Source organism: Macaca mulatta, chromosome 6 (genome assembly GCF_049350105.2).
Source record: "Macaca mulatta isolate MMU2019108-1 chromosome 6, T2T-MMU8v2.0, whole genome shotgun sequence".
Classification (NCBI taxonomy): Eukaryota; Metazoa; Chordata; class Mammalia; order Primates; family Cercopithecidae; genus Macaca; species Macaca mulatta.
In genome coordinates this window covers 146,968,620-146,994,515 of record NC_133411.1, presented here as the reverse complement: position 1 = coordinate 146,994,515, position 25,896 = coordinate 146,968,620, and the positions used below count along the sequence as shown (strand labels likewise).

The 25,896-nt window shown below is 41.9% G+C and overlaps 1 protein-coding gene, 1 long non-coding RNA gene, 1 other non-coding gene and 1 pseudogene across 3 annotated transcripts; 2 read left to right on the top strand and 2 right to left on the bottom strand.

Annotated features, from left to right (window-relative positions):
* The first annotated feature begins 3 nt into the window (after positions 1-3).
* On the top strand, positions 4-24,805 carry NME5 (NME/NM23 family member 5). The gene is made up of 6 exons (XM_015140977.3): positions 4-39; positions 548-721; positions 9,274-9,479; positions 10,169-10,269; positions 21,724-21,842; positions 24,603-24,805. Exons 2-6 carry the CDS (start codon positions 593-595, stop codon positions 24,684-24,686), a joined length of 639 nt encoding a protein of 212 aa, XP_014996463.1. The 5' UTR covers positions 4-39; positions 548-592; the 3' UTR covers positions 24,687-24,805.
* LOC114679059 (U6 spliceosomal RNA) lies at positions 16,227-16,326 on the top strand (annotated as a pseudogene).
* Positions 23,666-23,772, bottom strand: LOC114679097 (U6 spliceosomal RNA). The gene has a single exon (XR_003730781.1). It is a non-coding gene; the product is annotated as a U6 spliceosomal RNA (small nuclear RNA).
* On the bottom strand, positions 23,970-25,818 carry LOC144329500 (uncharacterized). Its single transcript, XR_013394839.1, has 2 exons — positions 25,625-25,818; positions 23,970-25,040 (listed from the first exon to the last, which is right to left on the bottom strand). It is a non-coding gene; the product is annotated as an uncharacterized LOC144329500 (long non-coding RNA).
* Positions 25,819-25,896: the final 78 nt, after the last annotated feature.

Below are 25,896 nucleotides of genomic sequence, written 5' to 3'. Positions count from 1 at the left end.
CCTAGCAACAAGTTGTAGCGTACGAGGACGGCCGCGGAGGTGAGTACTTAAGAGTCAAATTCAGAATTTGCAGGTGCAATCCAGAAAGTCCCCGCGGACCCAGAGGCCCTGCTTTCCAATTAGGCCTGACCCTATGCACAGAGAGGTCCCTGCGGGACAGGGTCGCTTCACAGAGGCAGCCGACCGAGGCTGCTCACGCCCCGCTGTAGTGGTGTGTGGTTGCCCACCAGTCACCGCCCCCTCGAGCCCCCACCACCACCCGCCCCACCGCCCTCTGCTGCCTGAGGCTGTCGCTGGTTCCATACCTTCGGTCGCCCCTTGGCCTCTGGTCATGTGAGCCCATAGTCCTTTCCACCTCGGTGACAGCGTGTACGAAAAGCCGAGGCTCGATTTGGACATAGTAGCAATCCTATTATTGAGACCCTGTATATAGAAAAATATGGCAGTTTCTACCTTCATCAGTTAATAAAATCAAGTACCTACTATTGCTATTCTTAATCATAATTACATTGAATTTGCGATGGGGGGGAAATGCGTGTCATTGCAGTTGATACTGTTAAGAAACTCGCAATTTGTGCCCTGAAAAGCCATAATGGAGATATCAATGCCTCCACCTCAGATATATGTAGAAAAAACTCTGGCCATTATCAAACCAGATATTGTTGACAAAGAGGAGGAGATACAAGATATTATTCTCAGATCCGGATTCACCATTGTTCAGGTAACTTCTGGGTATGATTCATGCTTTTTTCCTCTCTGCCCTTAAAAAAAATGCTTATGTAAATGTGCCTACCCATTTAAACCCTTAGTGTTCAGCATTAAATTTAAGTTTATTCTTCTAAGTATAAAAGTTATATGTGATAGTTTTTAAGAAGATATAAAATGAGAAATAAAATGGACTTTTCCTTCACCTGTCTTCTCCCACCCCAAGTCCCAGGCTCCAGAGAGAGGCAACCTCTTAACACTTTCTGTTCTTCCAGGAGTTTTCTATGCATTTATAAATATTTTCCCCCCATAAAACAGAGCAGTCCCTTTCCCTTGACCCCCTTTACAGAGTCCCTCAGATAGGATTCCAGATCAGTACATCTGAATTGATCTCACTCTTCCGAATTTCTGTGTAATATTTCCCTGTGTATTAGAACTACAGTTTATTTACTTGATCCTCTATTGATGGAATTTTAGGCTATTGGTATTTTTTTCAGTTACTGCAAACATTTAATGTTTTAAGCCTTACATTTGTTTTGCAATTAGTAAACATTGTCATTCTAGGGGTTTGAAAGTAAGTATAAATAGCATTGTTAAGGATAATAAAATAGAATTGAATATTTTTAATCTTCCTCTTTTATAGTTTTTTTTTTTTTTTTTTTTTTTTGAGACAGAGTCTCCCTCTGTAGTCCAGGCTGGAGTGCAGTGGTACGATCTCAGCTCGCTGCAACCTCTGCCTCCTGGGTCCCGGTTCAAACAATTCTCCTGCCTCAGCCTCCTGAGTAGCAGGGATTACAGGCATGCGCCACCATGCCCAGCTAATTTTTGTATTTTTAGTAGAGACAGGGTTTTACCATGTTGGCCAGGGTGGTCTTGAACTCCTGACCTCGTGATCCACCCGCCTCAGCCTTCCAAAGTGCTGGGATTACAGGTGTGAACCACTGCACCTGGACTCTTTTATAGTATTCTTATTTGAATTTCCAATTTTTTATTTTCTCACATTTATACGTGTCATATTGCTTATTCAGTCAGTATTTTTAAAAATAAAGAGAAAATGGCCAGGTATGGTGGCTTATGCCTGTAATCCCAGCACTTTGGAAGGCCGAGGTGGGTGAATCATAAGGTCAGGAGTTTGAGACCAGCCTGGCCAATATGGTGAAACCCCCTTTCTATGAAAAATACAAAAATTAGCTGGGCATGGTGGCACGCACCTGTAGTCCCAGCTACTTGGGAAGCTGAGGCAGGAGAATCGCTTGAACTCGAGAGGCGGAGGTTGCAGTGAGCCGAGATTATGCCATCGCACTCCAGCCTGGGCAATAGAGGGATATTGTCTCAAATAATAATAATAAATAAATAAATAAATAAATAAATAAATAAAATAAAGAGAAAATATCAATCTTCAGAAAAGACGTGGAATTTCAGTTGCGCTTCGAAGGACAGGTGGAGTCCGAGGGTAGGGATGGTACAAGAAAGTGTTAGGAAATATTTAATATAATTAAAGACTCAGGTAAAGAACTTTTTAGTAAACGTTAGGAAAACTGGTAGCCACTGAAAAAGTTGGATCAAGTATTATATACCAGGATAAACTCCAAATGAACCTGAGATCTAAATATTTAAAAAATTAAACCATGTAAGTTCAAGAAGAAAAGATAATGGATTTGTTTTGTTGTAGGAGTAGGACAGCCTTTTTTTATTATGACTTAAGATCTAGGAGCCATGGAAGAAAAGGTTGATAAGATCATATAAACAAGGCCAGGCACTGTGGCTCCTGCCTGTAATCCCAGCACTTCGGAAGGCCAAGGCTAGTGGAACACCTGAGGTCGAGAGTTCGAGACCAGTCTGACCAACATGGAGAAACCCTGTGTCTACTAAAAAATACAAAATTAACCAGGCATAGTGGTGCATGCCTGTAATCCCAGCTACTCAGGAGGCTGAAGCAGGAGAATCGCTTGAACCTGGGAGGTGGAGGTTGCGGTGTGCCCAGATTATGCCATTGCACTCCAGCCTGGGCAACAAGAGCGAAACTCTGTCTCAAAAATAAAAAAATAAAAAAATTTTTAGGCCGGGCGCGGTGGCTCAAGCTTGTAATCCCAGCACTTTGGGAGGCCGAGACAGGCAGATCACGAGGTCAGGAGATCGAGACCATCCTGGCTAACACGGTGAAACCCCATCTCTACTAAAAAATACAAAAAACTAGCCGGGCGAGGTGGCGGGCACCTGTAGTCCCAGCTACTCGGGAGGCTGAGGTAGGAGAATGGCGTAAACCCGGGAGGCGGAGCTTGCAGTGAGCTGAGATCCGGCCACTGCACTCCAGCCTGGGCGACAGAGTGAGACTCCGTCTCCAAAAAAAAAAAATTTAAAAGATTATATAAACAAAAAATGTCTGCACAATGAAATAAACACCATAAGCAAAGTCAAAACAAAACAAGCTTGAGGAAAAGATTTGCCACTCATAGACGACAGACTAGTCTTCCTAATATATAAAGAGCTCCTAGAAAAAGATAAAAATAAATCAGTAGAAAAGTGGGCAGAACAGATGGATGGTCACAGAAAAAGAAAATCATTTTTGAAATGTATGAAATGATGCTCAATCTTTAGGTGGGAAAAAAAGCAAGTTAAAACTACACTGAGATTCCATTTGGCAAAAATATAAAAGTAAATGGCACAACCCCTGTCAAAGGGAATCTGGCAGTTATCGACCAATACAACAGATGGACTTACCATTTAATCCAGCAGTTCTGCTCTTGGAAATCTGTCCTATAGAATTTCTTGTGCTCTTACTACCTGTCATGCGCAGAGCCCTGTTTAGTCCTGTCAGTAAGTGCCTGTATTAATAAGAAGTGATATATATGCAGGTTATTTTTTGCAGCATTGTTTAGTTATCAACAAAAGATTGAAAATAACCCAGGTTGGGAGATTAGGAAACAGGACTAAATAAACTCTGGAGAACCCACCAAATTGCATAATGTGCAAATAATTCTAAATAGAAGAATGAGGAACCCATCTGTACTGTTATGGAAGAAAGCAAAGTGTGTAGCAAAAAGAGCAAAATAGCAAAAAAAGCAAAATCATGTGTACCAACCTTTTGTGATAGAGACAAAGTAATATATTCATGTTTGCCAATATTTGAAAAATGAAATTCTGGCAGAATAAAACATTTGAAAAGGGTTACCTATTGAGGGCAAGGAAGAACTGGGTAGATTAGGACATGGATAGGAATATGATTTTTCAGTACATATTTTTTTGTATTGCTTTGAATTTTTGAATCCTGTAATTATATTACCCATTAACTTTAGAAAAAACAAATGAAGTATACGGATAAAGGTGTCCCATTTAAGTTTTTTAAAAGGCCATATTTTGGCCGGGTGTGGTGGCTCATGCCTGTAATCCCAGCACTTTGGGAGGCCAAGGTGGGTGGATCACCTGAGGTCAGGAATTTGAGACCAACCTGACCAACACGGTGAAACACCATCTCTACTAAAAATATGAAAATTACCTGGGCGTGGTGGCACGTGCCTGTAATCTCAGCTACTAGGGAGGCTAGGACAGGAGAATCGCTTCAACCCGGGAGGCGGAGGTTGCAGTGAGTCAAGATCATGCCCCTGCACTCCAGCCTCGGTGACAGAGTGAGACTCCGTCTCAAAAAAGAAAAAGAAAAAGAAAAAAAAGGTCCATATTTTAAAAAATATTTAGTGACAAACTTAATAATTAAGTGGCTAGTGTTAATTATAAATTAAAAATTAGCCGGCCATGGTGGCTCAGGCCTGTAATCCCAGCACTTTGGGAGGATGAGGCGGGTGGATCACTGAGGTCAGAAGTTCAAGACCAACCTGGCCAACGTGGTGAAACCTTATCTCTACTAAAAATACAAAATTAGGGCTGGGCACAGTGGCTCATGCCTGCAATCCCAGCAATTTGGGAGGCCGAGGTGGGTGGATCACCTGAGGTCAGGAGTGCGAGACCAGCCTGGCCAACATGGTGAAGCCCCATTTCTATTAAAAACACAAAAATTAGCTGGGCGTGGTGGTGGGAGCATGTAATCCCAGCTACTCAGGAGGCTGAGGCAGGAGAATTGCTTGAATCCGGGAGATGGAGGTTGCAGTGAGCCAAGATTTTGCCACTGCGCTCCAGCCTGGGCAACAGAGCAAGACTCCATCTCAAAAAACAAACAAAAAGTAGCTGGGTGTGGTGGCGCATGCCTGTAATCCCAGCTACTCAGGAGGCAAGGCTGGAGAATCACTTGAACCCGGGAGGTGGAGGTTGCAGTGAACTGAGATTGCCTGGGCAATGTACTGAGACCAGAAAAAACAAACAAACAAACAAAATTTAATGTAAATATATATGACACTTTCCCTGGTTAACTTTCAGAGCGAAGGCAGCTATGGTATATCCTTCATTTTTTGCTTTTATTGCGGTAAAATATACATAACATAAAATTTATCATTTTAACCATTTTTAAGTGTACATTTCAGTTGCATTAAGTACATTCACATTGTTGTACAACCATTACTACTGTCCATCTCTAGAACCTTTTCATCTTAAACTGAAACACTCTACCAAATGCTAACTCATTGCTTCCCTCTTCCCCATCCCCAATAACCACTATTCTACTTGCTGTCTATAGGAATTTGACTATTCAAGCTATCTCATTTAAGTGAAATTATGCAAGTTTTGTCCTTTGCGCTGTATGCTTTTAAAATAGGCTTGGGAGTCCATTGAACTTGAGGCTTTCCTGTCCCACCTAAGGGAAAAGCTGAAAAATGATATATCGTTTCAATAGATGGCAGTGTTGCCTTTGTTACAAACTAAGAGTTCTGTTCTGATAGTACTTGATATACTGGCTCTTTGTGAAAATATTCAACCTAATTTCAGATGAGATTGGGCATGTTCAGGGTGGTATGGCTGTAGACTATCCAATATAATTTCAAAAAATTTCACCTGATCCAATTTTAAAGCAACCAATGGAATAATTGATTTAGTATCAATTTTAGTTAAAGATGAACCCTTAATTTTTAAAATTGTGCTACATTGGCTGGCATACCTGCAGAAGATAGGTTCTCCTGCTTTTTAAGGGGCAAATGGCAGATAAGGGCTTACATTTCAACAGATGAGATTTTATTTTTAAACTCAGCAAGAAAAAAAAAACACTTAACATGCATAATCATAAATAGTTTCATGTCTTAATTTTAGATAATAGAATTGAGGGTTATGCTAAAGCAGGTGCTCTTGTAATTTCTGGCATCTTTTATTTATTCACTATATGAATTTCAATTTGAGAACAAATGTCAGCACCTTTTTCATAGTAACTGGCCCTTCACTGGTGAGAATGTTACACTTGTCCAGCAGGTCCTATTCATAGCAGAGCTGCGCCACCTAGGTAAGCGTCTTGCCAAACTTCTTGCTCTGGGCAGTTTGGTCCCTTGCTACAAACCAAGCAATTTTACCAAGTTTCTGAAGCCTGCGGAAACACGGAATTTTGGAAAGGGCTTTAAGAGGTGGGTCACTTGGTAAAATTCACACTTACTCTCAGGAAAATCTAAGACATTTTAGAAAGACAGATTTCTGCCATAATCATGGGGATTTTTAGCCTTCCCTTAGTGACATACCTCCATGTCTCATCATCCTTACTCCAGGCAGAGGTTCTTTGATTTCTACTTTGAATCCCTCTGTTATATTTTGAGCATTTTCCCTCCTGACCCACCTTTAGTGGAATTGAAAAAACAGTAGTAATACATTTTTTTTTCTTTTGAGACCAAGTCTCACTGTGTTGCCCAGGCTGGAGTGCAATGGCATGATTTCGGTTCACTGCAACCTCTGCCTCCTGGGTTCAAGCAAGTTTCGTGCCTCAGCCTTCCGATTAGCTGAGACTACAGGTGTGCACCACCAATTTTTGTGCTTTTTGTAGAGATAGGGTTTCGCCATGTTGCCCAGACTGGTGTTGAACTCCTGGGCTCAAGCAATCTGCCTGCCTTGGTCTCCCAGATTGCTGAGATTAGAGGCATGAGCCACTGAGCCCGGCTGGCAATAATAAATAATTTTTAAAAACCTTCAAGGCTGGGCGCAGTGGCTCACGCCTTGAAAAAAAAAAAAGGCACTCAAAATAGCTGCTTCTAGAGAAAGCATGATACTTTCAAATTAGACTCAGCAACCATGATTTTTTAAAACTCGATTAATTTTTATAGTCTCATTTGTGAAGGAAATAACATCTGTTTGTCCAGAATGTTTCATAGTCTTTCAGATTGAGATACATACTAGCAACTAATTTTTTTTTTTTTTTTAGACAGAGTCTCATTCTGTTACCCAGGCTGGCATGCAATGGCGCTATCTCGATCTTGGCTCACCACAACTTCTGCCTCCTGGGTTCAAGCAATTCTCATGCTTCAGCCTTCTGAGTAGCTGGGATTATAGACATGCACCACCACGCCTGGCTAATTTTTGTTTTTTGGTTTTTTTTTTTTTTTTGACGGAGTTTCACTCTTGTTGCCCAGGCTGGAGTGAGGTGGCATGATCTCGGCTCACTGCAACCTCCGCCTCTCGGGTTCGAGTGATTCTCCTGCCTCAGCCTCCCAAGCAGCTGGGATTACAGGTGCCCGCCACCACGCCTGGTTAATTTTTTGTATTTTTTGTATTTTTTTTTTTTTTTAGTAGACACGGGATTTCATCGTGTTGGCCAGGCTGGTCTTGAACTCCCGACCTCAGGTGATCCACCCGCCTCTGCCTCCCAAAGTGCTGGGATTACAGGCGTGAGCCACTGCGTCTGGCCTAATTTTTGTATTTTTAGTAGAGACAGGTTTTCACCATGTTGGCTAGGCTGGTCTCGAACTCCTGACCTCAGGTGATCCACCTGTCTCTTCTTTCTCAAAGTGCTGGGATTACAGGAATGAGCCACCACACCGGCCTGATTTTTCTTTTTTCTTTTTTTTAGGCGGAGTCTCGCTGTGTCACCCAGGCTGGAGTAGAGAGGTGCAATCTTGGCTCACTGCAACCTCTGCCTCCCGGGTTCGAGCTGTTGGCCTGCCTCAGCCTCCCGAGTAGCTAGAACTACAGGCATGTACCACCATGCCCGGCTGATTTTTATTTTTATTTTTTTTTTGAGGCAGAGTTTCGCTCTTGTTGCCCAAGCTGGAGTGCAATGACGTGATCTTGGCTCACTACAACCTCCGCCTCCCAGGTTCAAGCTGTTCTCCTGCCTCAGCCTCCCGAGTAGCTGGGATCACAGGCGTGTGCCACCACACCTGGTTAATTTTTTGTATTTTCAGTAGAGATGGCATTTCACCATGTTGGCCAAACTAGTCTCCAACTCCTCACCTCAGGTGATCCACTCACCTCGACTTCCCAAAGTGCTGGGATTACAGGCGTGAGCTACTGCGCCCGGCCTAATTTTTGTATTTTTATTAGAGATGGGGTTTCACTATGTTGGTCAGACTGTTCTTGAACTCCTGACCTCAAGTGATCTGCCTGTCTTGGCCTCCCAGAGTGTTGGGATTACAAGCCTGAGCCACCTCGCCTGGCCTAATTTTTCTTCATGTTACAGTGAATCAAGATATTTATGACAGAACCAGAATAAAGAACACACGTGTTCAAATGAAAAACTTTTTTACTGCATCATTATACTACATATTACTTTTTTTGTTAGTTTATTTGATACAGGGTCTGCTTTATTGCCCAGGCTGGAGTGCAATTATGTTATCATGGCTCACTACCTCTAATGTAGTGGGGATTACAGGCACACACCACCATACCCGACTAATTTTAAAATTTTTCATAGAAACAATGTCTCCCTGTGTTGCTTAGGCTGCTCTCTAACTCCTGGCTGGGCTGAAGCGATCCTTCCGCCTTGGCCTCCCAAAATGCTGGGATTACAGGCATGAGCCACTATGCCTAGCTGTTATTTCTAAGTATGAGAAATAACTCATAATTTCTCATACTTAATGAGACGAGCTCCCAAAATAGTAACACAAATAGAGAAACATGAATTTGAAATATTAAGTCCAGTTTTATTAATTGAAGAGTTATTTACTTTAAGAAGGAGATGTGATAAATTTGTTACTAACAAACCATATGCTGAGGGAGGCTGCCTAACTGGAATAATTTTTCTTTGTCGCCCGGACTGGAGTGTAGTGGTGCAGTCTTGGCTCACTGCAACCTCCACCTCCCGGGTTCAGGCAATTCTGCCTCACCCTTCTGAGTAGCTGGGACTACAGGCACATGCCACCACGCCCAGCCAATTTTTTGAATTTTAGTAGATACAGGATTTCACCATGTTGCCCAGGCTGGTCTCGAACTCCTGAGCTCAGACAATCCGCTGGCCTCGGCCTCCCAAAGTGCTAGGACTACAGGCATGAGCCTCTGCACCTGGCCATAATTTTTCTTAAGTAGGTGAAGTAATTCCTCTTACTATCTTATTTACAACATACATTTAATTATATCCTTTTCTTTCTTCATAATACAAAGATAAACCTCGAAGTTATAATCAGATTGGTACTAGTTTCAAGTTAGTAATGATTTTAATGAGCTATCATTGAACTGTCATTTTAAATGCTTTTGTTGACTTTGTGTCTTTTATAGAGAAGAAAACTACACCTCAGCCCTGAGCAATGTAGTAACTTTTATGTGGAACAGTATGGAAAAATGTTTTTCCCCAATTTAACAGCTTACATGAGTTCTGGACCACTTGTCGCCATGATATTAGCTAGACATAAAGCCATCTCTTATTGGTTAGAACTTTTGGGACCAAATAATAGCTTAGTAGCAAAGGAGACACATCCAGACAGGTAATTTTCAGGGTTGGGGGGATGGCAGGGAATGGAATCCATCTGTGAAAATGAAAAAAAAAAAACAAAAAAAACTAATTTCATTGTAATGGGAATTTTTGTTTTATTATTTGGAAGTTTTCCAAAATCAGCTTTTTTTGGGGGGGAGGGGGCGGGGCCTGGGGGTCCATTTTACATTTTAAAGTGTTAAATGCCTATCTTAATACTACATGCCAGAAAAAGCATCAGAGAATGTCTGATTTATAGTTGATTACCCTTATTCTCTCAACCTTTAAACTGCCACTGAAGTAGGATTTTTAGATGGAAAAATTGGGATGGTATGTTAAAATAATAATGGTAATACAGGAACAGAAATTCAAATTTTCAGCATTATTGCTAATGTATGGAAATAAGATACTGAGTTCTTGCACTTTTGAATGTGCATTGCTTTTTTACTTCTTACAAAACAACACCACGTTTTTATCCAGAGAACTCCTGTTTTCCCAGTGTATTCCTCCTGCAGACGTGAATATATTTGATCCTTATCTAGATAGATAAGCTTAAATTTAAGCTTAAATTTGACATAAATTGTGAAGCTTTCATATGTAAGAAGTGGCAATGCTTTTGTAAAATTCTTAAGTGGAATGCATGCATATAAAGTAAGGAATAGATGTCAGACTGGATGAACATCATCTCTAACTTGTTTTTAGTCTAAGGGCAATTTATGGCACAGATGACCTAAGGAATGCACTTCATGGGAGTAATGACTTTGCTGCTGCGGAAAGAGAAATACATTTTATGTTTCCTGAAGGTGAGTTACAGATGACTAACTTGTCAACTGCATCTCCTTATTGTTTGCTTTTTCTTTAATTTTGCGGATATAGCTGGGAAGGAAGATAAAATAATTTTTTTCCAGTATATTTTGTTAGGTTTTCAAGTTGTTGTTACTTAAAAACTTGAAGCCACAATGGAAAACTTGACATTTCCTTAACAACTAAATTGTGCCCTCTAGCGACTTTTGAGAAGTGTTTAATTTTTTTTTATTTATCTATTTTTAACATTAAAAAAAATTTAAGACAGTGTCTCACTGTCACCCAGGCTGAAGTGCAGTGGCACAGTCTTGGCTCACTGCAGCCTCAAACTCCAGGGCTCCGGTGATCCTCCCACTGTAGCCTCCCAGGTAGCTGAGACTATAGGTGTATGCCACCATGCCCAACTAATTTTCTTTTATCTTTTGGAGAGATGGGGTCTCACCGTGTTGCCCAGGATACTCTCAAATGCCTGTGCTCAAGTAATCTGCCTGCCTTGGCCTCTCAAAGTGCTGGGATTGCAGGTGTAAGCCACCACACCCAGCTTAATTTCTTTTGTCTATCTTTTCTCTTGCATTAGACATATTCTTCTGTGTTACAGTTCTTTCTAGTTATCCTGAAAGGTTCAGTAGAGTTTGTGACACATGAGAAAAATAATCTCTCTTGGAAACTACATTTGATTTACCGTCTTCTCTAACAATTTACTGTTTGCCTAACAAAGTCTCCTGCAATTGAGAAATTAATAATTAGTCCCTTTTTTTGTTTCCTTACTGTTAGAGAAGTTGTAAGCCTTTGAGAAGTGGACATATGAGGAAGAACACTGAGGTTTTTGGTTTGTTTTTAATATTTTTAGAGCAGAAATAAAATTTGGTGATATTTGTTATAAGGAAAAAATGCAAAGCATTGAGCAAAATTTTGAATTTGTTTTAGTATGTTATTTTTCCTGTTATGACTTATTTTTCCCTAAGTCATTTAGATCTGTTCCTCAGTATTTTCCACTGGAGATTAATTCAAATAAAACTGAAAACTGTCTTGGAGATTTAAAAGTTCTTTATTTATTTATTTATTTATTTTGGGAGATTTCACATTTTTTTGAATAACTGATGTGATACAATAGTATCACTGTTGTTTGAATTTCTAAATTCAAAATAAATATATTTCACATTTTGAGTACTTGATCTGTTACTTTTTAGTGCCAACAGGCTTGGTAAAGGCCTGATGCTGACCTGACAATGGGCTGACAACTTTCCTCCACTGGCCTTTCAGTCATCCTCCCAAGGGAAGACCTGCTTCCCTCCTTTCTGTACAGTCTGAAAAGTCCCTGATTCTTAAACAAGGAAACAAAAACTAGTTTTAAAATTGTATATTTTTTCTCAAAGCAGTCCTCCTGCCTCAGCCTCCCAAAACACTGGGATTACAGGAGTGAGCTATCGTGCCCAGCGAGAGGTCTTTTTAATGTGGTAGCACTTTATATTAGTCTTACAAGTGAATTAGACTTTTGCTTGTTAGCTTTTGTTATTTATTTATCTATTTGAGATGGAGTCTCACTCTGTCACCCAGGCTGGAGTGCAGTAGCATGGTCACAACTCATGGCAGCCTCAACCTCCTGGGCTCAAGTATCCTCCTACTTCAGCCTTCGAGTAGCTGGAACCACAGGCGCATATCACCAGCCCCAGCTAATTTTTGTATTTTCTATAGACATGAAATCTCACTATGTTGCCCAGGCTGGTCTTGAACTCCTGGGCTCAAGCAATACTGCTGCCTCTACCTCCCAAAATGTTGGGATTATAGACATGAGCCATCACGCCTGACTTCTCTCTAGCTTTTAAATAAAACAGGATAAAAATTCATTTTATCTTAAATAGAAGGTATATTTGAAAGCTCTTCTTACTCATTGGATTATATTCCTAAACTGTAATTTTCTTTCTTTTCGCTTTTTTTTTTTTTTGGAGATAGAATCTTACTCTGTTGCCCAGACCAGAGTGCAGTGGCACAATCACAGCTCACCGCAGCCTTGGCCTTGCAGACTCAAGTAATCTTCCCACCTCAGCCTTTGGAGTAGCTGGAACCACAGGCATGCACCACCACACCCGGCTAGTTTTTCAAGTTTTTTGTAGAAACAGAGTTTTGCCATGTTGCCCAGGCCAGTCTGGAACTGTTGGGCTCAAGCGATACTCCCTCCTGCCTTCCAAACTGTTGGGATTACAGGCGTGAGCCACTGTGCCCAGCCAACTGTTATTTTCAGTTGCCTTTGATTTTACTCATTAAATTAATCCTCTAGGCATGAGTTTAGAGATCTAGTTAGACATTTGAGAAGCAGCAAGTTGTAGGATAAATATAAAATCATTAATTACTTAGCACATTGCAGATCTTTTGCTGTGAAGTTCTTTGGAGCAAGTACTGAGAGTTTGCGGTATGAGCGTCCTCTTACTTAGCAGTCGATCAACAACTATGTGCAAAACTTTATACAACAATTCACTCAAGCAAGTTATCAAGATATTCAAAGACATGTTCTTAACCCTTGAAAAAAGTAATGCTGGCTGGACGCAGTGGCTCACACCTGTAATCACAGCATTTTGGGAGGCTAAGGCAGATGGATCACTTGAAGTTAGGGGTTCGAGACCAGCCTGGCCAGTGTGGTAAAACCCTGTCTCTACTAAAAATACAAAATTAGCCAGGCATAGTGGTGGATGCTTGTAATCCCAGCTACTCAGAAGGTTGAGGCAGGAGAATTGCTTGAACCTGGGAGGCAGAGGCTGCAGTGAGCCGAGATTACACCACTGTACTCCAGCCTGGGTGACAGAATGAGACTGTCTCAAAAGAAAAGAAAAGAAAAAAGTAAAGCTCTCTTCTTTCCCTTTTTTCTGGGGGGTGGTCACAGGGTCTCTCCATGTCACTCCAGATGGAGTGCAATGGTGCGATCATAGCTCACTACAACCTTAAACCTCCTGAGTAGCTGGGAATACAGGTGTGTACCACCACGCTCAGCTAATTTTTTAATGTTTTTGTAGAGATGGGGGTCTCACTACATTACCCAGACTGGTCTCCTTTCCCTTTTAATAGAAATGGCTAATTCAAAGTTTTGCTATATTCCATTTCTTCAACACATTTATTAAGTTGCCTACTATTTGCCATAAATGCAAAGATGAATAAGAAGATATCCCTGCTATCAAAATGATTATATTTGAAAATAAATATACAGGCTGGGTGTGGTGGCTCACACCTGTGATTCCAACACTTCGTGAGGCTGAGGTGGGAGAATCTCTTGAGTCCAGGAGTTGGAGACCAGCCTGGGCAACATAGCAAGATCTCATCTCTACAAAAAATAAAAAATTAGCTGGGCATGGTGGCCCATGTCTATAATCCCAGCTACTCCGGAGGCTGAGGTGGGAGGATCACTGGAGCCTAGGAAGTTAAGGCTGTGTGAGCTGTGATGGCACCAGAGTGCTCCAGCCTGGACAACAGAGTGAGACCCCGTCTCAAACAAACAAACAAATAAATAAAACAAGGATGACAGAAAACTTAAAAAACTTAAAGTTCATCCATGTAAGAAACATGAAAACACTGTTTTTATTCTCTCATTAATTTATTCAGCCCTAGCCTGGCATGATGGCTCATGCCTGTAATCCCAACACTTTGGGAGGCAGAGGCAGGAGGATTGCTTGAGCCCAGAAGTTTGAGAGCAGCCTGGGCAATATGGCAAGACCCTGCCTCTACCAAAAATATGAAAAATTAGCTGGGGGTGGTGGTGCACACCTGTGGTCCCAGCTACTTGGGAGGCTGAGGTGGGAGATTTACTTGAGCCCAGCAGGTTGAGGCCGCAGTGAACTGCATTTCCACTGCTGTACTTCAGCCTGGGTGACAGAGTGAGATCCTCTCAATAAATAAATAAATGAATAATTCACTAATGAAATTAAGAAAACAATTCCAGGGAAGAAAATATTTGCAAGCCATATATCTGATAAGGGGTTAATGTCTAAAATATATAAGGAACTCTTACACATCAGTATCCAAAAAACCCCTAAATAACCCATTTAAAAAATGGGCAAAGGACTTGAATAGACATTTTTCTAAAGAAGACATACAAATAACCAACAAGTATATTGGTTTTTTGGAAAAGGTGCTCAAGGCCATGTGTGGTGGCTCACGCCTGTAATCCCAGCACTTTGGGAGGCCGAGGCTGGCAGATCACCTGAGGTCACGAGTTCAAGACCAGCCTGGTCAACAAAGTGAAACCTCGTCTCTACTAAAAAAAATACAAAAAATTAGCTGGGCGTGGTGACACATGCCTATAATCCCAGCTACTCAGGAGGCTGAGGCAGGAGAACTGCCTGAACCCAGGAGGTGGAGATTGCAGTGAGCCAAGATTGCGCCATTGCACCGCAGCCTGGGCAACAACAAGAACGAGACTCCATCTCAAAAAAAAAAAAAAAAAAAGAGGTGCTCAAAATCACTAATCATCAGGGAAATACAGATCAAAACCACGGTGAGATATCACCTCACATGTTAGGATGGCTGTTATCAAAAGAAAGAAAAGGTAAATATTGGCAAGCATATAGAGAAATTGGAACGCTTGTACACATTTGGTGGGGATTTAAAATGGTGCCACCACTGTGGAAGACAGTATGGAAGTTCCTCAAGAAACTAAAACTGTTACATGATCTAACAATCTCACTGCTGGATCTATATATCTGAAAGAATTGAATCAGGATCTTGAAGAGATACTTGCCCCAGTGAACCACAATAATGTTCATTGCTGCATTATTCACAATAACCAAGATATGGAATCAACCTAAGTGTCCATCAGTGGGTTAAAGGATAAAGAAAATGTGGTATATGGCCGGGCGCGGTGGCTCAAGCCTGTAATCCCAGCACTTTGGGAGGCCGAGACGGGCGGATCACGAGGTCAGGAGATCGAGACCATCCTGGCTAACACAGTGAAACCCCGTCTCTACTAAAAATACAAAAACTTAGCCGGGCGAGGTGGCAGGCGCCTGTAGTCCCAGCTACTCGGGAGGCTGAGGCAGGAGAATGGCGTGAACCCGGGAGGCGGAGCTTGCAGTGAGCTGAGATCCGGCCACTGCACTCCAGCCTGGGTGACAGAGCGAGACTCCGTCTCAAAAAAAAAAAAAAAAAAGAAAATGTGGTATATATATACAGCGTAATACTATTCAGCCTTAAAAAGAAAGAGATTCATTTTTGACAACATGGATGAACTTAGAGGACATTATATTCAGTGAAATAAGTCAGGCACAGAAAGACAAATACCACATGATCTTACTTATATGTGGAATCTAAAAAAAAGTTGAACTCGGAGAGTAGAATGGTGGCCACCAGGAGCTTGCAAGAGAGAGTAGGGGATGGAAATGTTGATCAAAGGATACTTATTGCTACGATAGTAGGAATAAGTTCAAGAGATCTAGTATAACAACATGGTGACTATAGTCAATAATATATTGTGTTGTTGAAAATTGCTAAAACAGTAGATTTGGCCGGGCGCGGTGGCTCAAGCCTGTAATCTCAGCACTTTGGGAGGCCGAGACGGGCGGATCACGAGGTCAGGAGATCGAGACCATCCTGGCTAACACGGTGAAACCCCGTCTCTACTAAAAAATACAAAAAACTAGCCGGGCAAGGTGGCGGCGCCTATAGTCCCAGCTACTCCGGAGGCTGAGGCAGGAGAATGGCGGGAACCCGGGAGGCGGAGCTTGCAGTGAGCTGAGATCCGGCCACTGCACTCCAGCCTGGGCGACAGAGCGAGACTCCATCTCAAAAAAAAAAAACCAAAAAAACAAAAAACAGTAGATTTTAAGTGTTCTCACCACAAAAAAAGACAAGTATTTGAGGTAATGCATATGTTAAGTAGCCTGATTTAGTCTTTCCATGGTGTTTACATATTTCAAAACAACATGTACACAATAAATATATACAATATTTTTTATCTATTAAAAAATTTGTTGTGCTCACTTCAGCACATACACTAAAATTGGAACGATACAGAGAAGATTAGCATGGCCCCTGTGCAAGGATGACATGCTTTTAAAATAAAAAAAAATTTTAAGTACACTTATAAGTTAAAAAAATTTGGGGGGCCAGGGGCGGTGGCTCACACCTGTAATCCCAGCACTTTGGGAGCCTGACATGGGCAGATCACTTGAGGTCAGGAGTTCGAGACCAGACTAGCCAACATAGTGAAACCCCATCTCTACTAAAAATAAAAAAAATTAGCCTGGCGTAGTGGCATGCACCTGTAATCCCAGCTACTCGGGAGGCTGAGGCAGGAGAATTGCTTGAACCCGGAAGGCAGAGGTTGCAGTGAACTGAGATCACACCACTGCACTCCAGCCTGGGCAACACAGCAAGACCACGTCTCAAAAAAAAAATATTAAAAAGATTTTTGTTTAATGATTAGTACCTGATGAATTAGCATAATGAACTTTATATAATATATGAATAAAACATTTGCCCATGTTGAGAAAAAATTTGTATACATTAATTGTGTGCAATTTTATGTACCTCAATAATACTTCAATAAAGCTGTAAAAAGGAAAATTCCATTCACAATGGCATTAAAAATAATATAATATTTAGGCATAGTTTTTTTTTTTTTTTAAGAGACAAGAGTTTCTCTCTTGTCACCCAGGCTGGAGTGCAGTGGCCCAATCTCGGCTCACTGCAGCCTCTGCCTCCTGGGTTCAAGCGATTCTCCTGCTTCAGCCTCCTGAGTAGCTGGGATTATAGGCGCCCACCACCACGCCTGGCTAATTTTTTGTATTTTTAGTAGAGATAGGGTTTCGCCACGTTGGGTGGGCTGGTCTCAAACTCCTGACCTCAGGTGATCCACCTGCCTTGGCCTCCCAAAGTGCTGGGATTTCAGGTATGAGCCACCGCGCCCAGCCACATTTAGGCATAAATTTAACGAAAGTGGAATTCTTGTACACTGAAAACAAAAAACATTGCTGAGAGAAATTTTAAAATATCTAAATAAATAGATATTCCATATTCATGGATTGGAAGACTCAGTATTGTTAAGATGGCAATTCTTTCTAAATTAATGAACAGTTTTGGGTTGGATGCAGTGGCTATGCCTGTAATCTCAACACTTTGGGAGGCTGAGACAGGAGGATTGCTTGAGTCTAGGAGTAGGAGACCAGTCTGGGCAATGAAGTGAGACCTCATCTCTACAAGAAAAAAAAAAAAAAATTAAAGAAAATTTTAATGTAATCCTCATCAAAGTCCCTGCATACTTTTATGTAGAAATTGACAAACTGAGTTTAAAATTTAGTAAAATTGCAAAGAACTCAATTTTGGAAAAGAAGAACAAAGTTGGAAGACTTCCACTATCTGATTTTGAAACTTACTACAAAGCCACAATTATAAGGCAGTGTGGCAGTGACATAAAGATACATATATAGATTATTGGGGCCGGGCGCGGTGGCTCAAGCCTGTAATCCCAGCACTTTGGGAGGCCGAGACGGGCGGATCACGAGGTCGGGAGATCGAGACCATCCTGGCTAACACAGTGAAACCCCGTCTCTACTAAAAAGTACAAAAAACTAGCCAGGCAAGGTGGCGGGCGCCTGTAGTCCCAGCTACTCGGGAGGCTGAGGCAGGAGAATGGCATAAACCCGGGAGGCGGAGCTTGCAGTGAGCTGAGATCCGGCCACTGCACTCCAGCCTGGGCGACAGAGTGAGACTCCGTCTCAAAAAAAAAAAAAAAAAAAAAAAAAAGATTATTGGAACAGAATTGAGAATCTAGAAATAAACTTTTACACTTATGGTCAATTCACTTTCAACAAAGGTGCCTAGACAATTCCGTGAGAAAAGGATGGTCTTGCCAATACAGTCCCCAACTTACCATGGTTCAAGTTACAGCTTTTTGACTTTACTATGGTGCTTTCAGCTGTGTACATTAATGGTGAATATCCATACAACCATTCTATTTTTGTTTTGTTTTTTTTTTTTTGAGACAGGGTCTCTCTCTGTCACCCAGGCTGAAGTGCAGTGGTGCCCACTGCAGCCTGAACTCGTGGGCTCAAGCATTCTCCCACTTCAGCCTCCTGAGTAGCCGAGACTATAGGCATAGACCACTGTGCCTGGCTACTTTTTGAATTTTTTTGTTGTAGAAAGGAGGTCTCGCCATATTGCCCAGGCTGGTATTGAACTCTTGGCCTCAAGAGATCCTCCCCCCAAAAAGATAAAAAAATATATATATTTTTGTATATATCTTTATATATGCATCTGAAAAACACTGAATATAAATAAATATATATATATATTTTAATTTACATATGCACCTGTAAATCCAGCTATTCAGTATTCAGGAGGCTGAGGTGGAAGGATTGCTTAAGAGAGAGAGAGAGAGAGAGAGAGAGAGATATTTTTTTTTTTTTTTTTTTTTTTTGAGACAGAGTCTTGCTCTGCCGCCCAGGCTGGAGTGCAGTGGCGTGATCTTGGCTCACTGCAAGCTCCGCCTCCCGGGTTCACGCCATTCTCCTGCCTCAGCCTCCCGAGTAGCTGGGACTACAGGCGCCCGCCACCTCGCCCGGCTAGTTTTTTTGTATTTTTTAGTAGAGACGGGGTTTCACTGTGTCAGCCAGGATGGTCTCGATCTCCTGACCTCGTGATCCGCCCGTCTCGGCCTCCCAAAGTGCTGGGATTACAGGCTTGAGCCACGGCGCCCGGCCATATATATATATTTTTTTAAGAGACAGAGTTTTGCTTTGTTGCCCAGGTGGTCTCAAACTCATGGCTTCAGGTACTCCTCCTGCCTCAGCCTCCCAAGGAGCTAGGACTACAGGTGTGAACCACTGTGCCCAGCTCATAATATATGTATATTATATAGAAAATGTTGGGCCAGGCGCAGTGGCTCAGGGCCGGGCGCGGTGGCTTACGCCTGTAATCCCAGCACTTTGGGAGGCCGAGGCGGGCGGATCACAAGGTCAGGAGATCGAGACCACGGTGAAACCCCGTCTCTACTAAAAATACAAAAAATTAGCCGGGCGCGGTGGCAGGCGCCTGTAGTCCCAGCTACTCAGGAGGCTGAGGCGGGAGAATGGTGTGAACCTGGGAGGCAGAGCTTGTAGTGAGCTGAGACGGTGCCACTGCACTCCAGCCTGGCTGACAGAGCAAGACTCCATCTCAAAAAAAAAAAAAAAAAAAAAAAAAAAAAAAGAAAGAGTTATTTATATAAAATTTGCTTTGTATTAGATGATTTTGCCCAACTGTAGGCTAATGTAAGTGTTCTGAGCACATTTAAGGTAGGCTATGCTATGCTATGATGTTCAATAGGCTAGGTGTATTAAATGTGTTTTTGACTTAATGATATTTTCAACTTATGATGGATTTATTGGGATGTAACCCATGTAAGTTGAGGAAAATCTGTATATGGTGCTAGGACGTAGGACAGCATGATAGTCACATAAAAACAAGAAGAACTTAGACCCTTGTTTCATAGCCTACACAAAAATTAACTCAAAATGGCTCACAGACTTCAGTGTAAAAACATCTAAAAGAAAACCGGAGAAAATCTTTGTAACTGGAGTTGGACAAAGAGTTCTTAAAATGACATCAAAAGCAAGATCCATAAAAGAAAATATTGATAAATTGGACTAAATCAAATTAAAAACTTTTGTGCTTCAAAAGACATCATTAAGAATATGAAAAGAGGCCAGGCATGATGGCTAATGCCTGTAATCCCAGGACTTTGGGAGGCTGAGGCGGGCGGATCATGAGGTCAGGAGATCAAGACCATCCTGGCTAACACAGTGAAACCCAGTCTGTAACTAAAAAATACAAAAAATTGCTGGGCACGGTGGCTCACGCCTGTAATCCCAGCACTTTGGGAGACTGAGGTGGGCGGATCACGAGGTCAGAAGATCGAGACCATCCTGGTTAGCACGGTGAAACCCCGTCTTTACTAAAAATACAAAAAATTAGTCGGGCATGGTGGTAGGCACCTGTAATCCCAGCTGCTCGGGAGACTGAGGCAGGAGAATGGCGTGAACCCGGGAGGCAGAGCTTGCAGTGAGCTGAGATCATGCCACTGCACTACAGCCTGGCGACAGAGCAAGACTCTGTCTCAAAAAAAAAAAAAAAAGAATTTGAAGAGCTGGGAGCAGTGGTTTGCACCTGTAAATCCAGCTATTCAGGAGGCTGAGGTGGAAGGATTGCTTGAGGCCGGGAGTTTGAGACCAGCCTGAGGGACATAGTGAGTGACACCCTGTCTCTGAAAACTTAAAGGAAAAAAAAGCTGGGTGTGGTGGCACACACTTGCAGGCCCAGCTACTTGGAAGGCTGAGGCCAGAGGATGCTTCAGCCCAGGAGTTCGAGGCTGCAGTGAGCTGTGCTCATACCACCACACTCCAGACTGGGCAACAGAACAAGACCCTGTGTCTAAAAAAAAAAAAAAAAAAAAAGTTAAATTTTTATAAATATGAAAAGATAGGTAGGCAACAGACTGGGAAAAAATATTGGCAAATAATATACCACATAAAGAAATAAAGAACTTGTAACTAGAATATATAAAGAACTCCTATGTCTAAATAATAAGAGAAATATCCCAACTGAAAACCGAGGCTGGTTCTACTCAGGAGGCTGAGGCAGGAGAATTGCTGGAGCCCGGGAGATGGGGTTGCAATGAACTGAGATCGTGCCACTGCACTCCAGCCTGGGTGACAAGAGTGAAACTGTGTCAAAGAAAAAAAGAAAAGAAACAGAAAACAGGCTGGTTGCAGTAGCTTATGCCTGTAATCTTAGCACTTCGGGAGGCTGAGACAGGCAGATCATTTGACGTCAGGAGTTCAAGACCAACCTGGCCAACATGGTGAAACCCTGTCTCTACTAAAAATACAGAAATTAGGGCCTAGCACGGTGTCCCATGCCTGCAATCCTAGCACTTTGGGAGGCTGAGGTGGGCGGTTTACCTTAAGTCAGGAGTTCTAGACCAACCTGGGCAACATGGTAAAACCCTGTCTCTACTCAATGTACAAAAATTAGCCAGGCATAGTGGCACACGCCTGTAATCCCAGCTACTTAGGAGGCTGAGGCAGGAGAATCACTTGAACTTAGGAGGCGGAGGTTGCAGTGAGCTGAGATCATGCCACTGCATTCCAGCCTGGACAACAGAGTGAGACTCTGTCTCAAAAAATTAAAAATAAATAAATAAATAAATAAAATAAAATAAAATAAAAATACAAAAGTTAGCAGGGTGTGGTGACGCAGACCTGTAGTCCCAGCTGCTCGGAAGGCTGAGGTGGGAGAATCGCTTGAACCCAGGAGGAGTTTGCAGTGATCTGAGATTGCATCACTGCACTCCAGCCTGGGCAACAGAGCGAGACTCCATCTCAAAAAATATATATAAAAAAGAGAAATGTTCTTTAAAAAGAGCCTTTTTAATGATTGTATAGTATTTAATCATTATGTTTGCTTCAATGAGAATACGTTTGTATTTGCAGTGATCGTTGAGCCCATTCCAATTGGACAAGCTGCTAAGGACTATTTAAATTTACATATAATGCCAACTTTGCTTGAAGGACTCACAGAGCTTTGTAAGCAAAAACCAGCAGATCCTTTGGTAAGAAATATTTTTATTCACACTTAAAAATATTGTCACCAGGCACGGTGGCTCACACCTGTAATCCCAGCACTTTGGGAGGCCAAGGCGGGCGGATCCCAAGGTCAGGAGTTTGAGATCAGCCTGATCAACATGGTGAAACCCCGTCTCTACTAAAAGTACAAAAATTGGCCAGGCGTGGTGGTGCGTGCCTGTAATCCCAGCTACTCAGGAGACTGAGGCAGGAGAATCACTTGAACCTGGGAGGCAGAGGTTGCAGAGAGCCAAGATTGTGCCACTGCACTCCAGCCTGGGTGACAGAGCGAGACTCCATCCCCCCCAAAAAAATTGTCTATAAATTGTCTATAGTTTTCATGTTTAAGACATTGTGTCCTTTGAAATACTGCAAATATTGAGAACCGTTTTTAAATAAACATTTCTATAAGGTATTTTATATACATTTTAGATATGTATAATTATTGATTACTTATTTTCTTGCTGTGTTTATTTATTATTATGATTATTATTTGAGACAGAGGAGTCTCACTCTGTCGCCCAGGCTGGAATGCAGTGGCACAATCTGGGCTCACTGCAACCTCCGCCTCCCAGGTTCAAGCAATTCTCCTGCCTCAGCCTCCCGAGTAGCTTGGATTACAGGTGTGCGCCACCACGCCTGGCTAATTTTTGTATTTTTGGTAGAGACGACGTTTCTCCACGTTGGCCAGGCTGGTCTTGAACTCCTGACCTCATGTGATCCGCCTGCCTTGGCCTCCCAAAGTGCTAGGATTACAGGCGTGAGCTGCCACGCCTGGCCTGTCTGTCTTTTTTTTTTGGTAGCCATCCTGCTAGATAACACAAAGTGGTTTCTCACGGTGGTTTTGATCAGCATTTCCCTAATGACTAATGTTGAGCATCTTTTCATGAGCTTGTTGGCCATTTGTATACCTTCTTTGAAGAAATGTCTATTCAAATTCAAGTCCTTTGCCGGTTTTTAAACTGGGTTGTCTTTTTGTTGAGTTAAAGTTCTTCATATTTCTAGATATTAAACCCTTATTAGATATATGATTTGCAAATATTGTCTTCCATTTTGTAGGTTGTCTTTTTACTTGCTTGATAATGTCCTTTAATGTATAAACATTTTTCATTTGATGAAATCCAATTTATTTATTTTTTTCTTTTATTTCTTGTGCTTTTGGTGTCATGTCTAAGAATCCATTGTGAAATCCAAATCCAAGGTCATGAAAATGTTCCCCTATGTTTTATGTTTTCTTTTAAGATTTTTTTTCTTTTTTCTTTCCTTTTTTTTTTTTTTTTTTTTTTTTTGAGTCATTTGAGTCTTTGTTGCCCATGCTGGAGTCCAGTGGCGCAATCTTGGCTCACTTCAACCTCTGCCTCCTGGGTTCAAGTGATTCTTGTGCACCAGCCTCCCAAGTAGCTGGGACCACAGGAGCACACTACCACACCCAGCTAATTTTTAAAATTTTTTGTAGAGATAGGGTCTCCCTATGTTGCCCAGTCTGGTCTTGAACTCCCGGTCTCAAGTGATCTTCCTACCTTGGCCTCCAAAAGTGTTGAGATTACAGGTGTGAGTCACTGCACCTGGCCTCCTTTAAGATGTTTATTGTTTTAGCTCTTATATTTAGGTCATTGGTCCATTGTGAGTTCATTTTTGTATATGATGTGGTATAGGGGTCCAACTTTATTCATTTGCATGTGGAAATCCAGTTGTCCTAGTACCATCTGTTGAAGAGACTGTTCTTTCTCCATGAATGGACTTGGTACCATTGTCAAAAATTTGTTGACCATAGATGACTGGGTTTATTCCTGGATTCTCATTCTTTTTTAAAAATATGAAATGCTTCATAAATTGTGCATCATCCTTGCACAGGGCCATGCTAATAACCTCTCTGTATCATTCCAGTTTTGGTATATGTGCTGCCGAAGAGAGCACTGGACTCAGGTCTATTCTATTGGTCTACATGTCTGGCATAAAGATGTCATTACCACACTGTACTGACTGCTGTAGCTTTGTAGAAGGTTTTGAAATTGAGAGTACAAGTCAGTCCTCCAACTTTGTTCTTTTTCATGATTGTTTTGGCTCCTCAGAACCCCTTGCAATTTCATATGAATTTGAGGATTGGCTTTCCATTTCTGCAAAAAAAGCTTGTTGGACATTTGGCAAGAGCTGCATTGGATCTGTAGATTGCTTTGGGTAGTATTGACATCTTGCCAATATCAAGTCTTCCTATCCATGCAAAATAATGTCTCCTCATTTATTTAGGTATTCTTCAATTTCTTTCAGCAATGTTTTACAATTCTTAATGTATAAGCCTTTCACTTCTTGGGTTAAATTTATTCCTTGGCATGTTACTTGTCTATTGTATGCTACAATAGCTATATGCTATTGTAAATGAAAGTGATTTAAAATTTTTTTTGAACTGTCATTGCTGATGTATAGAAATACAATTGATTTTTATGTATTGATCTTATAACCTACATCTTTGCTGAATTTATTAGCTCTAGTGGCTTCCTTGTAAATTCCTTAGGATTTTCCACGTATAGGTTTATGCCGTCTGTGAATAGAGATAGTTTTACTTCTTTCTTTCCAGTTTGGATCTATTCTTGACAATCTTGCATAATGTAAATCCAAATGTTTCCATTTTTAATGGTCATTTTCTTAAAGTGATTTTGAAAACTGTTTAAGTTTCCAGTTGATATAGTATATATTGAAAGGAAATATGTAACTGTTTTTTAACTTAAGGTTTTTTTTTTTCCCCATAGATTTGGCTAGCTGATTGGCTGCTGAAAAATAATCCTAACAAACCCAAACTTTGTCACCATCCAATTGTAGAAGAACCTTATTAAAAAAATCCTTGAAAGAACAAATCATTAACTATCTTATTGTAAAAGGCTGTATTTCTGTTGTTTGAAAAAATTATTTCTAGGGTTTAAGTAACTACAAGTAAAATAAATTTATTTCTTAAAAATAAGTGTTAAAGGAATAACTATTCTATGAAGCAGATAACATTAAGGTAAAGTATAGGCTTAGAGTATGATTTTTTTTTTTTTTTTTTGAGACGGAGTCTCGCTCTGCCACCCAGGCTGGAGTGCAGTGACCGGATCTCGGCTCACTGCAAGCTCGGCCTCCCGGGTTCACGCCATTCTCCTGCCTCAGCCTCCCGAGTAGCTGGGACTACAGGCGCCCGCCACCTCGCCCAGCTAGTTTTTTTTTTTTTGCATTTTTTTAGTAGAGACGGGGTTTCACCGTGTTAGCCAGGATGGTCTCGATCTCCTGACCTCGTGATCCGCCCGTCTCGGCTTCCCAAAGTGCTGGGATTACAGGCTTGAGCCACCGCACCTGGCCTAAAGTATGATTTTTTTTTTTTTTCTTTTTTTTTTGAGACGGAGTCTCGCTCTGTCGCCCAGGCTGGAGTGCAGTGGCCAGATCTCAGCTCACTGCAAGCTCCGCCTCCCGGGTCTACGCCATTCTCCTGCCTCAGCCTCCCGACTAGCTGGGACTACAGGCGCCAGCCACCTCGCCTGGCTAGTTTTTTGTATTTTTTTAGTAGAGACGGGGTTTCACCGTGTTAGCCAGGCTGGTCTCAATCTCCTGACCTTGTGATCCGCCTGTCTCGGCCTCCCAAAGTGCTGGGATTACAGGCTTGAGCCACCGCGCCCGGCCTAAAGTATGATTTTAACAGTGATGTGGCGCCGGGGGCGGTGGTTCACACCTGTAATCCCAGCACTTTGGGAGGCCGAGGTGGGTGGATCATGAGGTCAGGCGATCGAGACCATGGTGAAACCCTGTCTCTACTAAAACCACAAAAAAATTAGCTGGGTGCAGTGGCAGGTGCCTGTAGTCCCAGCTACTCAGGAGGCTGAGGCAGGAGAATGGCATGAACCTGGGAGGCGGAGCTTGCACTGAGCTGAGATCGTGCCACTGCACTCCAGCCTGGGTGACAGAGCAAGACTCCGTCTCAAAACAAAACAAAACAAAACAAAAAACAATGATGTAACACTAGGTAATGGAAAACTGATGTAAGATGTTGCTAGATGTTTTTCTTAAGTTTGAGAA